Source organism: Urocitellus parryii, chromosome X (assembly GCF_045843805.1).
Source record: "Urocitellus parryii isolate mUroPar1 chromosome X, mUroPar1.hap1, whole genome shotgun sequence".
NCBI lineage: Eukaryota > Metazoa > Chordata > Mammalia > Rodentia > Sciuridae > Urocitellus > Urocitellus parryii.
Window position 1 is genome coordinate 77,495,828 of NC_135547.1, and position 16,439 is coordinate 77,512,266.

At 34.8% G+C, this 16,439-nt stretch overlaps 1 protein-coding gene across 4 annotated transcripts in view; it reads right to left on the minus strand.

The window, feature by feature from the left end:
• Positions 1 to 16,439, minus strand: part of Phka1 (phosphorylase kinase regulatory subunit alpha 1) — a 110,850-nt gene that overhangs the window by 82,294 nt on the left and 12,117 nt on the right. For all 4 annotated transcript variants that reach the window (XM_026414032.2, XM_026414031.2, XM_026414034.2 and 1 more), the window contains exon 5: positions 6,103 to 6,185. In XM_026414032.2, coding sequence (XP_026269817.2) covers positions 6,103 to 6,185 — 83 coding nt within the window. The remainder of the gene's footprint in view (positions 1 to 6,102; positions 6,186 to 16,439) is intronic.

The window sequence follows — 16,439 nt, forward strand, 5'->3', positions numbered from 1 at the left end:
ACATAACCACAATGCCAGTGAGTTGGTGGCTCTGGTAGCTACTTTCCCTATAGCTTTAAATTCTACTGAAGCCTACAAAAAGTTGGAAGACTTCATAACAGTTAATCAGAAGGGCTAAGAACTATAACTTAGTCCATCTGCAGACATGCTTCTCAAAAATTTTCACCACAGCAGGTACCCAGAGGATCTAGGAGTTGGAGCCCAGTACTTTATCTTAAATATCCAATTTAATTTTACCCTCTTTGGGCACTGATAATGTACCACACACTAACTGATGCATGTTATATATTATTCTTCCTTAATCCTTACATTTTATAGATGATGAAACTGAGATGAAAAGAGAGATTAAGTGACTCACTCTAGTTCACAGAGCTAATAAGTGACAGAACCAGGATTAATGTTTAAGTCGTCTTACTCAAGGCCTATTCTTAATAATAGTTCTATATATGTCCCCTTGATAATATAAATAATATTCAAAATCACCTTTTAAACTCTTACTTTGAAATAACTTCAGACTTATAGAAGTTGCAAAAATAGTACAGTGAGTTCCCATATGACTTTCACTTGTCTTTTTCCAATTTTAATATCTAACATAAATATAGTACAATTGTTAAAGTCAAGAAATTAACAGCAGTACAATACTATTAACCAAATTGTGTATTTTATTTGGATTTCATTAGTTTCTCACTAATAGCCTTTCTGACATTCCGTAATCTAATCCAGAATTCCATGTCACATTTGTAATGTTTCCTCAGTTTCTTCCAATCAATGATGGTTCCTCTAGTCTTATCTTTCATGACCTTGACACTTTTCGAAGATTAGTGATCATATATTTTATAGATTTTTCCAAATTTGGATTTTCATGATGTTTACTCATAACTAGACTGAGGTTATGCATTTTTGGCAGGAATATTATTGCAGCTATTATGCTGTGTCCTTCTCAGTACATTATATCAGAGGTATAAGATGCTGGATATATTATTACTGGTGAATGTTAACCTTCACTTTCTTAAGGTACTATCTGCTGAGTTTCTGCATTCTTCTGTTACTATTTTCCCTTTTGTAATTAATACATTATCTTGAAAAACACACTTTGAGAACACGCAAAGATCCTATTTATCCTCAAACATCCACCCACTAATTCATTATCCATTGGTGGATCTTGCCTACAACAATTATTACAGTGATGTTTTAGTGGAGATTTTCTAGTTTCTTCATTACTTCTATAATCATTAATTGCATTTCTCTACTGAAGAGCTGTCCCTTCTCCCTCATTTATTTATTTAGTCAGTTTTTTATATTGGTATGAGTTTCAGGATAGTTATATTTTTCCTTGACTTAAAATTCTATTACTATTTTGTTATCCAGATTGTTAACTGTTCAAGGTTAGGTCATCAGGTGTTTTTTCAGGTTGACTCCTGTGTTTTCTTTTCATTTTACTTATTAATGATTTTTTCCTGTGCCTTTTTGATATGCCCTATTCTTTTTTTGAACACTTCTTTACTTTTTGGCATTATAAGGTGCTCATCTTGTATTTTAATTAATCCCAGCCCTGGAATCAATTTCTCTACAAAGGAGCCCTTATTTATTTCATTAGAAAATTATAGAATCCAAGGCCTGGGCACTGGGTGTATTCATTGTCACAGGGATGTCATGACAGAACTTAGAATAAGATGTATACACACATGTATGTGCTTGTACATGCATACATACATGCACACGCATGCTCCCCCACATCTCTACTTATTTCTATATTCACATTTAATTGCTTTTATTTCTTCCTTCTTTTCTGGTATTGGGGAATGAACCCAGAGACTCTTTACCACTGAGCCACATCTCCAGCCTTTTTTTTCCAGTTTTGAACAGGGTCTCATTAAATTGCTGAGGCCTTGCTAAGTTGCTGAGGCTGGCCTCAAACATGTGGTCTTCTTGTCTCAGCCTCCCAAGTCATGGGGATTAAATGTGTGCATCACTGCACCTGGCCTTTTTCTAATGTCAAATCTCTGAGTTAAAGTGATGTTTCAGGAATATAAGTCCTATTTTACCCATGGCTTGCTAACCTGCCCCCAAACTCAGATATGCCCTAGTTTGTATAGCAAAGATTAAAATATAAGAAGACACAAATATCATTAAGTCTACCATTACAACTAAACCCCTGGATGCAACAGAGAGGCCAAAGAATCCTGACTTCTACCACAGCAAGCCTGTGGTCTCAGAAGGCATAGTGATCAATTGACAAATAATGTCTACTTCCATAAAAAAGTCTAACATTTATACTTGTGTTTCTGGAAAATATGGAGAAAGGGATTCCAGATTCACCCTCCTGCCAGAAACAACTTTAAAAAAAACTGTACAATTTATCATACAGTGGTTTTCCCTTCCTTCCTTCTTTTTTTCCCTTTTCTTTCTTCTTTTTTTCTTTTTTTGTGTGGTTCTAGGAATTGAACCTAGGAGCTCATTCATGCAGTGCAAGCACTCTAGCACTGAGCCATATTCCAAGCCCAAGACAGTGATTTTCAATATAATGAAGTTTCTGCAATGAAGGGCTGTGATTCCTGAGAGGTAGTAACAAACAGGACAAGTCCTATGATTGCTCCAGACTACTGTTTGTAAGCATTCCCTGACTATAGTACAGAAAGGCCAAAGAATAAAAAACAAGCAGAGTTTGGCAGATTCCCTAAATTGAGTAAATGGAGCTCAGAGTACAAAGAGACCAAGGTACATATAATTTTCAGGACAGTATTGGAGAAGAGAGAGGGGGGGGGAGAGAGAGAGAGAGAGAGAGAGAGAGAGAGAGAGAGAGAGAGAGAGAGAGAGAGAGAGAATGAGAATATGAACCTCAGAATTCTGCAGAGGTCCCTTCTCTCTAATATTCATCAGAAAAATGGCCGATGTATGTATGCAAGAAAACTACTTGAGGCTGGGGGAAGAATTGCCCAAAAGAATTAAGAGGGAAAAATACCTGGTGCTCAAATAGGATCAGAAATGGTGCTTGTTCCAACCATTTTGTGGGGGTAATGGCTAGAATATTCAAGGATCTAGGTTAAGTAGTGGGGAATAATTAGCCTTAGACTAAACATGATTCTTGACCCACATAACACCTTTAAAGAAATAAAGGATCAAGGCTGGGGTTTTGGCTCAGTGGTAGAATGTGAGCCTAGCATGCATGAGGCACTGGGTTTGATCCTCAGCACCACATAAAAATAAAATAAATGTATTGTGTCCACCTACAACTAAAATTTTATAAAAAAGAAATAAAGGATCAAACTATTTCCAACTAACTTAAGTAGATCTTAAAACAAAAATCAAGAGTATGTATGGAAGAACAAAAACATTCAGAATGCAGCAAGGTAAGATATATGATATCTGGCATCCAGTAAAAAATTATTAGGCAAGCAAAGAAGCAGGAAAATACAACCAATTAATGAGAGAAATGTCATCAACTGAAAACAACCTGGAACTGACAGACTTTAGAATTCTTAGACAAAGACATTAAAATATTTAGTATAATCATATTCCATGAGTTTAAAGAGTTAAGTGGACATGTGGAAGATACAAGAAGGACCAAAATGAACTTCTAGAAATGAAACATTTTTTTTTAGTACCAGGGATTTAACCCATAGGCACTTAAACACTAAGCCACATTCCCAATCCTGTTTTAAAATTTTTTAAGTTGTCAATGGATCTTTTGTTTTATTTATTTATCCGTGGTGCTAAGGATCAAACCCAGGGCCTCACACAGGCCAGGCAAGTGCTCTACCATTGAGCCACAACTCCAGCCCTCCCCAGCCTTTTTAAAATATTTTACTTAGAGACAGGGTCTCGCTGAGTTGCTTAGGGCCTTGCTATGTTGCTGAGGCCGGCTCTGAACTCCCAATCCTCCTGCCTCAGCCTCCCCAGCTGTTGAGGTTATGGGCATGCACCCTGTGTCTGGCTAGAAATGAAACTTTTTAAGATGAAAAATACACTGGATAGAATTCATGACAAATTAGACATTGTGAATGAAAAGATTAGTGAAGTTGAGACACAGCAATAGAAACTATCCAAAATGAGAAACAGAAAGCAAAAAAAAATAATTTAAAAAATAAACAGTGTATCAGTGAGCTGTGGATCAACATCATGTGGTCCAATACATATGTAACTGGAGTCCCTATAAATAGGGGGCAAAAAAAGTATACAAAGAAGTATTTGCTGAAAATTTTTGGTGAAAAGTATATATCCAAGAAACATGAAGAAAACTAAAGCAAGGAACACTATAATCAGAATGCTTAATGTCAGAAATAAGAAGGAACTCTATTTTTTAGATCTTTTTTACCGGATCATTATAATTATACATTATTATATATTCATACATGAAGAAGAAACTCTTAAAAAGCAGCAGAGGTATAGGAAGGCTCATTATGTAGTGAGCACAAAAGACAAGGATAACAAAGTCCTCATGAGAAACAATACAAATAAGAAGATAAAGAAGCAAATTTTTTCAGTGCTGAAAGACAAAAACACTGTCAACAGAAAATTCTATATCTAGTAACAATATCTGTCAAAAGTAAAGGTAAAATTAAAGGCATATAAAAGCTGAAATAATTAATCACCATCAGACACAAGAAATGTTAAAGGAAATTCTTTAGGCAAAAGGAATAGTACCAGTTTGAAATTTGAATGTACATGAAGGAATAAAGAGCACCAGAAATTATAAACACTTTCATTTTTAATTAAATTTCTTAGAAGGGTAATGGAACAGTTAACAAAAATTTTTAAAAATGATGTGGTGGCTGATGGTGTAACTCAGTGGCAGAGCACTTGCCTAGCATGTATGAGGCCCTGGGTTCTATCCCCAGCTCCACTAAAGAAAAAAATGTGTTGGCCACAAAGGAGGAGGGTGGTTAGTAAGAAACTGAAAGAGCAAAGGGGAGGTCAGAAAATGACTGGCAGTGTCTTTAGCATGGTCCTACAGCAATTACACTTATGCATTCTTCAAATACTAATAACTTCATATATCCTTTTTGAGGTATTATACAAAAAAACTACACACTTAAACTGTAAAATTTGGTTTTATCCTACGTTTAAATGTCTGAAACTGTCATCATAAAAATGATCATTTGCAAAATCCCCAGTCTCTTTAAAAATTTTTGTTGTTATTGTTGTAGATGCACACAATGACCTTAATTTATTCATTTTTTTATGTGGTGCTGAAGATTGAACCCAGTGCCTCACACGTGCTAGGCAAGTGCTCTACCACTGGGCCACAAGCCCATCCCTCTCCCAGGCTCTTCATACCCACTGTAATTCATCTCTCCCTCTGCCCTTGCTTTCTATCGCTATACATATCTGCTTTCTATCACTATAGATTTCCAGAATTTTGTATTAGTGTAATCATAGAGTATATAAATTTGTGTCTAACTTCTTTCACTAAGCATAATTTTATTAAGATTCATTCATATTGTTCATGAATGTCATAGTTCATTCCTTTTTATTGCTGAACAATATTCCATTTTATGGGTAAACTGTAATTTGTTTACCTATTTATCTGTTGATGATCATTTACATTATTTCCAGTTTGGGAGATTATAAATAAAGCTTCAATAAACAATAACAAGAACAACAAACTGTTTATGTTAGATCAAAGGAGGAAAAAAAACCCACATTCCTGTATAGTGTCTAATGTAACATTTTATACAGATAGTATGTTATATATAATGAATTAATATGAAGTTACCTCATATGGTAGGTGTAAGGAAAAAACCTTTTTGTATGCTAAATTAATACCTACAGATAACATTAAACACATGAGCAAATTTTATTTCTACATAGCTAACGGGTTCATCATTCTCCCTAGACATCTTGCTCCCATTTATGACTTTAAACCATTAAAATAAGATCATAATTTAGCCCCAGATTTACCAACACATGCTATAAGATATCAGAAAGTTTGAGATTATAGTATCTGAACCCTCTGGAAAGAGACTGAATACAATTTCTGCCAGAAGTCTTTTTAGATTAGTTCACTATGAGGGACAGCATTAAGAGAACGGATGGATTGTCTAGTATTTTAAAAACAAAACCATCATGTGTTTAAAACCCACTCCAAAATGAGCTACTTACAGCAGTTTTATATGCAGCTTCAATGTAAAACACAAGGTTCTGTATGAAATTGACTTCATCTAGGCTGTGGATGATATGAAGTCCTAAGAAAAAAAGAGAAAAATGATATATAGCTAGTCAATTAGCACTACAAGTTTGATAGGCAGCCATACAGGTGAAATGCTCACTGCTCCCAGGTAATCCACTCTGGCTTAGGAAAAAATAGAAGACATTTTGATTTGTAACCATAAAAAAGAAAAGATCACAAATCAATCCTAGGCTAGTCTCCAATTAAATGAGATGTGAGTATATTTTAATAGGAAACAGGAAACATTTTAACTATTATTTATAGGTTTTTATAGAAACTCTGATTCCTGATACTTTAGGTATCTAATTTATAATGTACTTAAATATATAAAATGATAAAGACAATTATTTCAAAACAGAGTGTGAAGGAGTCTAAACACTAAGCAAAACATAAAGTGGATAAAATGATGATATTAATAACTTTAAGCTGTATTTTGAGTAAAAATTACAGTTATTCTAAATGTAAGATACTCAAAGACAATTATAGATTACATATGGAATGTTTGCATGAATAATTTTTATAGCAACCTTAACAGATGGGTACCTCTATTTTCTCCATTAAATTTAAAGTGATTAACTATTTCACATAACTAATAAATAGTGGAACAATGACTCAGTTGACTGTAGACTTCTGTTTCACTTTAGAGATTGAATTCCTAACCCAGATGCTATACTACCTCCTAATATGAAAAATGTGATCCACTTTTTTTTTGTCTAAAAAATCTTTTTCTCCCCAATTTCACCACCAAAACAGAACTAAAACTAAAAAAAAAAACTAGAGAGATGTTTATAGTCATTTTCTTTGGTGTCAAGATTCAAAATAGCCTTATTTTCTTCTTGTTTAGACAGCTTTGTAATTTTATAGTATTCTATAATAAATAGGTACTACTTATGTAATTTAAAAAGTTGTATATAAAAGCAAAGTCATTAAATAAGGTAGAAAATGGGAGGATATATTTCATAAAATTTTATAGAAAACTATCAAATCCTGAGTGCTAAAAATGTTTATATGTATAAAATAAACAATTAAATTTTAAATACACCATTTGTAACAAAAATATTACTGCATGCATATTGTCTAAAGCTCTATTTAGACTAAGAAAGTATGTCAGAATTGAAGAATAAGGATGCTTGCTTTTCCCTTTCTGGTCTTTAAATAAGCAGGAAGAAGATGTGAAAATTGTGTTAATTGTAGATGCTGAATGTTAAAGTTTCTCATATTTTCCTGATAGAAAAATATTATATTTCAACAAGGATTTTATATCCACTTTTGTAGCAAAATTAGGTTGGTTCAGTGGAAATGATTATATCTACCAGCTGTGTCATGTTATACCAAGTTCAGAATTTGCAGTTTTCTGAGTAATGGGTGTATCTACAGTGAGTAGGTCTAGGGGAAAAATACATTTTTAAAAGTGCTTGAGAGCCAGGCATGGTGGTGCACACCTAAAACCCCAGTGACTTAGGAGGCTGGGGCAGGAGGATCACAAGTTCAAAGCCAGGCTCAGCAACATAGTGAGGCCCTAAGCAATTCAGTGAGACCCTGTCTCAAAATAACAAATAAATAAATAAATAAATAGAGCTGGGGATATGGCCCAGTGGTTAAGTGTCTCTGGGTTCAATTGCTCCTACCAAAAAAAAAAAAAAAAAAAAAAAAAAAACTAAAAAGGGTGGGGAGGAGGGGGCAGCTTGGGAATGGAAAAGAAAAAAATTCTTCTAACATTCTTAGAAGCATGATGTAAAAAGGTTGTCAAATATTTCATTCTCCTTTCTCTTTTTTTCAGGTACTGGGAACTAAATCAAGAGCATTGTGCATAGTGGGCAAGAGCTATACCATTGAACTATATGTCCAGCCTTTTAACAAAAAATAAAAGATCAGTAGAGGAGAGGAAGTGGAACAGGGGGAGGGAGGAGGAAAAGGAAAGGGGAAGTACTGGGGACTGAAGTGGAACAAATTATACTCCATGCTTGTACAATTATGTCAAAATGAATCCCAATAGTATGCATAACTATAAAACACTAATAAAACATTTCCTTTTTTGAGACAGGGTCTAGATGGCATCAAACTTTTTATCTTCTTGCCTCAGTCTCAGGAGTAGATAGGGTTACAGGGGAAAATCCAAAATGTTCTACCAGAAAACTTCTAGAACTAATAAATGAATTCAGCAATGTAGCAGGATATAAAATCAACACCTATAAATCAAATGCATTTCTGTATATCAGTGACAAATCCTCAGAAAGGGAAATGAGGAAAACTACCCCATTTACAATAGCCTCAATAAAATACTTGGGAATCAATGAAAGAGGTGAAAGATCTATATATTGAAAACTATAGAACCCTAAAGAAATAAATCAAAGAAGACCTTAGAAGATGGAAAGATCTATCTTGCTCTTGGATAGGCAGAATTTTTTAAAATTTTCTCTAGTTATACATGAACACAATATCTTTATTTTGTGAATTTATTTTTAATGTGGTGCTGAGGATCAAACCCAGTGACTTATATGTGGGAGGCAAGTGCTCTGCCACTGAGCCACAACCTCAGCCCCAGATAGGCAGAGTTAATATTATCAAAATGACCATACTACCAAAAACACTATACAGATTTAATGCAATGCAAATCAAAATCCCAATGGCATTCCTCAAAGAAATAGAAAAAGCAGTCATGAAATTCACCTGGAAAAATAAGAGACCCAGAATAGCTACAGCAATAGCAGGAAGAGTGAAGCAGGTGGTATCACTAAATTAGACCTTAAACTATATTGCAGAGCAATAGTAACAAAAACAGCATGGTATTGGCACCAAAACAGACTGGTAGACCAATGGTACAGAATAGAAGACACAGAGACTAACCTACAAAATTACAATTATCTTATATTAGACAAAGGTGCAAAAAACCCATATATTGGAGAAAAGATAGCCTCTTCAACAAATGTTGCTGGGAAAACTGGAAATCCATATGCAACAAAATGAAATTAAAACCCTATCTCTCACTATGCACAAAATTCAACTAAAAGTGGATCAAGGACCTAGGAATAAAACTAGAGACCCTGCATCTAGTAGAAGAAAAAGTAGGCCCTAATCTCCATCATTTCGGATAAGGCCCCAACTTCCTTAATAGGACTCCTACAGTGCAAGAATGAAAATTAAGAATCAATAAATGGGATGGACTCAAACTAAAAAATTTCTTCTCAGCAAAAGAAACAATCTGTGAGGTGAATAGAGAGCATACTTCTTGGAAGCAAATTTTTACCCCTCACACATCAGATAGAGCACTAATCTCTAGGATATGTAAAGAACTCAAAAAGCTAAACACCAAAAAAACAAATAACTCAATCAACAAATGGGCCAAGGACCTAAACAGACACCTCTCAGAAAATGATATACAATCAATCAACAAATATATGAAAAAAAAATGCTCATCATCTCTAGCGATTACAGAAATGCAAATCAAAACTATTGTAAGATTTCATCTCACTCCAGTCAGAATGGCAGCTATTATGAATACAAACAACAATGTGTTGGTGAGGATGTGGGGGAAAAGGTACACTCATACACTACTGGTGGGACTGCAAATTGGTGCAGCCAATATGGAAAGTAGTTTGGAGATTCCTTGGAAAACTGGGAATGGAACCACCATTTGACCCAGCTATTCCTCTCCTCGGTCTATACCCAAAGGACTTAAAAACAGCATACTACAGGGACACAGCCACATCAATGTTTATAGCAGCACAATTCACAATAGCTAAACTTTGGAACCAACCTAGATGCCATTCAGTAGAGGAATGGATAAAAAAAAATGTGGTATATGTACACAATGGAATATTGCTCAGCAATAAAAGAGAATAAAATCATGGCATTTGCAAGTAAATGGATGAATCTGGAGAAAATAATGCTAAATGAAGTTAGCCAATCCCAAAAAACAAATGCAGAATGTTCCCTCTGATATAAAGAGCCTGATTCATAGTGGGGTAGGGAGGGGGAACAAAGGAGGAATAGATGAACTCTAGATAGGGCAGAGGGGTGAGAGGGAAAAGGAGGGGTAAGGGGGTTAGAAATGATGGTGGAATGAGATGGACATCATTATCCAAAGTACATGTATAAAGACATGAATTAGTATGAAAATACTTTGTATACAACTAGAGATATGAAAAAATTGTGCTTTATATATGTAATATGAATTATAATGCATTCCACTGTCATATATAAATTTAAAATATAAAATAAAATATTGAAAAAAAGAAAAAACAAAAAATTAAAATGGCAAAAAAAGATTTTGAACTTTGCCCTATTCTAAAAAATACAAAACAGAATATTCCTTTAGTTTAATTTTGCAGTTCTTTTATTATGAGTAAGATACTGAATCTTTTAGTATAAGCCATTCATTTTTCTTTTCCAAAGAACTGTTTGGGCATAATCTTCATGGAATTCCACTGAATTACTGGTCCTTCTGGTTTATTGATATATACAGCTTAACACAGAACTACAGTTTCTATTCTTTTTTGTTTCTGTCACTGATATTTTAATGAATATTAAGGAAATTAATCTTTTTCCCATCATATATATTCCAAGTATCTTGTTTGAATTTTGATTTTTTTAGGTTGAGTACCACTTTATCTGAAATGCTTTGGACCAGAAGTGTTTCATATTTCATATTTTGGAATATTTGCACATACATAATGAAATATCTCAGGGAAGGGACACAAGTTTGAACACAATATTCATTTGTTTCATATATGCCTTTCACATTTGTTTCATGTACCTTATATACAGAGCCTGAATGTAATTTTATACAATATTTAGCAGCCTACATTTTGATTGCCACCTGTTTTTCACAGGAGGTTAAGTGTGAACTTTTCCATTTGTTGCATTATGTTGACACTCAAAAAGTTCTGGACTTTGGAGCATATTAGATTTTGAATTTTTCATATTAGAAATGCTCACCCTGTAGTATATTTTCCTTCTCAGAAAATTTTATAAAATAATTTTATCCTATGAATATTTCTGGCAATTTTATGCTTTCACATTTTTTATATAAACATTTTATCTACTGACAGATATTTTAAATCGGAGCTACATAACTTTAGAACTAAAAAGGACTATATGATTTAGTACCATCAAAATGTAAACTTCTCCTGATTCATGGTTCTGTCAAAATAGCAACCACAGTACAGGGTAGCTGCAGCAGTAAACATCTTTCTTGTAGCAATAATAACCTTAACTTATTGAATAGAAGGATACAACAAAAAGAGAGAGTGGCATTGGACATCAGCTTCACAGTTTCATCTTGTCATTTTTCATATACCAACATGATTGAACAGAGACTGTGAGAAGGCAAATGTGAAACAGGTCTTGATCATCTCTTAGTATCACAGCTAACAAATCACTATACTGTATAAAGTCCACACATTTCTCCCATCTGTCCCTTTGCTCATGATATTCTCTGATTAAATAGCCTTTCCCTCCTTTCCACATCTTGAAACCCAACTGTATTTTTAAGCCTCGGTTCAACTGCTATTTCCTCTGTGATTCCATCATTCATTCCCTTCTTTTGTACTTTATAGAGCTGCATTTTTCTTGCTCTTAAGAACTTATTTTCTACTCTGTATTATAAATGTGTACCTGAATTTTAGGAAAAGAACCATATCTTAGCATTCTTAAACATATCTTACAAAGTACAGTGAACAGTATTAGAGTACTGAACTGCAGATGTTCAAAATATGTTAAACAATTTTGTTAACCAAGGAAGAAATCCAATCTCTTGAAACAAGACGCTAAGCACAAGCCCTCTGGATCCTATCCCTTCTGTAGATCTAAGGCACAACTTATTGAATCCAGAGTGCAGAGGTGAGTACACACGAACTGAGGTAGGCTGGATTGGGCCAAGGCAACTATGCTACATAAAGCATTCTAAAGCATGTGGGCCTCCAAGAACACAGTTTGTTCTATGGATTAAACTTAAATCTACTCAATTTATAGATTGACCTGCATTTACCTAACATTATGCCTCTTTCTCCTTCATTTTTTCCAGTACTGGGGATTAGACCCAGGGCCTCTTGCATGTTAGGCAAAAGCTCAATCACTGAGCTATATTCCCAGTCCTTTTTTGTTTTGAGACATTTTCACTAAATTGCCCAGGCTGGTCTCCAACTTGAGATCCTCCTGACTTGGCCTTCTAAGTAGCTGGGATTACAGTTGTGCACTACTGTGCCTAGTTTCTCCTTCATTTTTTAAAAAAAACAGCTTGAGGCCGGGTGCAGTGGTGCATGCCTGTAATCCCAGTGACTCTGGAGGCTCATTCAAGAGAATCATAAGTTCAAAGCCAGCCTCAGCAATTTAGTGAGGCTCTAAGTAACTTAGTGAGACTTTGTTTCAAAATAAAAACAAAAAGGGCTGGGGATGTAACTCAGTGGTAAAGCACCCCTGGGTTCAATCCATGGTACAAAACAAAACAAAACCCACCACTACAACCAAACCAAACCAAACCAAACAAACAGAAATTCAGCTTAAGAAATAATTCAAATACCAAGTAACTTACCCATTCTAAGTATATATAATTTAATGAATTTTCTTGTATGCACACTTGTGCAAATCATCAGCACGATTAATTTTAGAACATTTTCATCACCCGCAAAAGAAACCCTGTACCCCTTAGCAGTTTTTCCCCATTTACTTTCAATACTTGCCTCATAGCAAGTAGTCACTAATTTACTTTCTGTCTCTATAGATTTGCGTCATTGAACACTTACGTAAATGGAAGCATGTAATTGGTGGCCTTTTTGTCTGGGTTCTTTCATTGAGCAAAACATTTTCAAGGTTTATCTGTTTTGGCATGTATCAGTATTTTATTTTGTATGCTAAAACTTATTCTGTTGTGTAGATGAATCACATTTTATTTATCCAATCATTAGTTAATAGGCCTTTGGGATGTTTCTAATTTTTGGCTATCATAAATAATGTTGTTATGAATATTCATGTATAAACTTTTTGCATGAACATATGTTTTCTTTTTCCTTTTTCATTTTTCTTCAGTACTAGGAATTGAACCCAGGGCTTTGAGTATGTTAGGCAAGAACTACCACTGTGTTACATTCCCAGCTCTGAAGTCTTAATTTCTCTGGGGTATCCATGAACTTAGAAGCAAAATTACTGGATCACATGGTAATTCTTTTTAACTTTTTGAGGAACTATTAGATTGTTTTCCAAAGGGGCTATACCATTGTAAATTTTTGTCAGCAGTGTATGAGGGCTCCCACTTCTGTGTACCCCCAGCAACACTTGATATTATCTGTGTTTTTGGCCACAGTAATTCTAGTGGGTGTGCAGTAGTATCTCATTGTAGTATCAATCTGCATTTTTCTAATGACTAATGATGTTCAGTGTCTTTTTGTGTATTTATTGGTTATTTGAAAATCTTCTTTGGAGAAATGTCAATTCAGATATCTTGGCCATTTTGAATTAGGTTATTAATCTTTTTAATAGTTGTCAAGTTCTTTTTTCTAGATATAAGTACCTTATCAGATATATTTGTAATTATTTTCTCCTGTCATGGATTATTTTTTTTTACTTCCTGAAGGAGTCCTTTGAAGCATAAAAAGTTCTTAACTTCAACAAATACCAATTTATCAATTTTTTTCTTTAGTTTAACTATTTATGCTTTTGTGTCATATCTATGAGAACTTTGTCTAACTCAAGATCAGAAAGATTTACTCCTATATTTTCTTTAAGTGTTTATCATGGACTGAATTATGTCACCCCCTCACAAATCATATATTGAGCCCTAAGTGACAATGTGACTGTATTTGGCAGTAGGGTATTTAAAGAGATAAATATGGCCATTTTGGTGTATTGTCCTAATCTAATATGACCTGTATCATTATAAGAAGAGGAAGACACCAGGAATGCTCACACAGAAAATCCTATGTGGGGGCACATAATCCTAGCAACTCAGGATTTTGAGACTGAAGGATTGCAATATTGAGGCCAGCCTTAGCAAGCTAGTGAGACCATGTCTCAAAATTGAAAAAACAAAAGAAAAAGAAAAAGGACAGGAAATGTAGCTCAGTGATAGAGCACCACTGAGTTCAATTCCCAGTATGGGACTAGACTGAGAGAAAAGGCCATGTGAGGACATAGCGAGAAGGCAGTCATCTGCAACCCAAGAAGAGAGGTCTTACCAGAATCCAACTCTGCCATCCTTGAACTTGGACTTTGAAACTCCAAAACTGAGAGGAAATAAGTTCTTGTTGCTTATGCCACTTATTCTGTGGGATTCTGTTATGGCAGACTAATATAGTGTTTTACAGTTTTAATAGCTAATTTTGCTTGTTGACCTGACAGTACTGAGGGATGCCTACAAAATTGGTAAAGCTTACTTCATGGTTTTTCCATGTTCTACACTTCTCTGAGGTTCTATTCATTTTTAAAAAAATTATTTTAGTTGTTGTTGGACCTTTATTTTATTTATTTTTATGCGATGCTGAGAATGGAACCCAGTGCTTCACACATGCAAGGCAAGTGCTCTACCACTGTGTCACAACCCCAGTCTTCTATTCATTTTTTAAATGATTTTTTCTCTGTCCTTGAGATTGAATCTCTGTTGGTCTATTGATTTTTCCTCAAGCATGGTTTTCTTCAGATTTGTAAATATTTTATGAGTATTTTGAAATCTTTGTCTCCTAGATCCAACATATGTGTCCTTTCAAAGGTAATTTCTATTATCTGTTTTTTCTTGTGGATGACTAATACTTTCTTATTGCTTTGCCTGTCTCATTAATTTTTGTTGAAAATGGATATTTTTAGATAATATGTTGTGAGAACTCTAGATACTGATACATTATTCTCTCTTATTTTTGTTTATTTATTTAGTTTCCTGGATGGACTATTTCAGTGAAATCTATTATCTCCATAGTATGCAGCCTCTCATAATCCTCAGAGAGGAATTGGGCAGGTGCACTATCACAGGGAAGATGGTGTTTTAGCAGGTGACTCATTGACTGTCTCTTAATCTGTTATGCTTCTGCCTCCAATGATTCCAACTGATTTCTGTACTCTTTGGTACAATATCCTATAAATTGCATCACAGTCTCATCCAATTAAATTCAGGCCCCTCTTCAGGTAATCTTTGAGTCAAGTCTTTGAGACTTGTTCCAACACTAGGAAGACTCCTACCTTGGTTCTATTAAAACCTGGTTCTATTAAAACTTTCAGCTACTCTTTGGTTTAGCTTATTACTCTTAATGAGCAACTAGTCTTCTCTATTGCTTAGAATCAAATTCTACATTGTTTTTTGAAATCACCCTTAGGCTTGAACTTTCTCACACTTGTTCCAAAAAAGTCAGTTCTCTTTGGAAGAGCTAAGATGTTTGGTACTTACAGTTTGCCTTTCCCCCTAAGCCAGTGGTCCAGAACTGTTGGTGATAACAGTAGTCCATACCTTTTGGAGTGATATTTCTTCTTTACAAACTGAGTACTAAGCACGAGTGGTAGCCTATGAGCTTCTCAGCTTTTCTCTCCCAGTGTTAAACATCTGTCCTAATAGAGAGGTGGACTGAAGGCAATCAGAGATTAGTATTCTCCCCTTACCCTGCCTAGGGAAAAGATTCCATTCTACAAGGGGCTAGGAGTGAAGAGGAGGTGAGCTCCAGACTTCTAAACAAGGACATTGCTTGGACTAGAGCTTCTAAAACATGAGTGAGGAGGATGAGAAATTATGGCAATCTACCTCTCTTAAAGACATACAGTAGCACTGATCTGGAGCTGAGAGTAGAGGAGGATTTGGATTTTGGCTATACCTACCTTGAATAATAATTCTGTCATGATGATGTGGAGTGGAGGAGGGAGTAGATTGAGACTCAGAAGCCACAGTTCCTCACTGCTTTTACCAAGATTTAGGACGTTTGCTGGAGAGTTTCTCCACTTGTTCTATGTCCTTTGGACAATTTCCATTTACTTAAAAGGGTTAGTTTTCTGAAAATAATTTTTAGCATTTGTGATTGCTTTGCTGGGGGAAGATCCATGAAGCTCTTTATACTACCATTATGTAAGTTGCAGTCAGATTCTGTCTTAACCAAGGTTCAGATTAAGTATTCAGAAACATGCATAGTATTACTAAATAGTCTATGAAGAACTTTCATACTCTACCAATTATATCTCACTTAAGCACTTTCCATTTTCAAGGCAACTGCCTAACAAAGGTTCTGTAATCACTTCTTGCTAAAAGTATTTCACTAACTTCCTCTCAAGCTTTCCATCTTAATTTTATTCCCCAACCCAA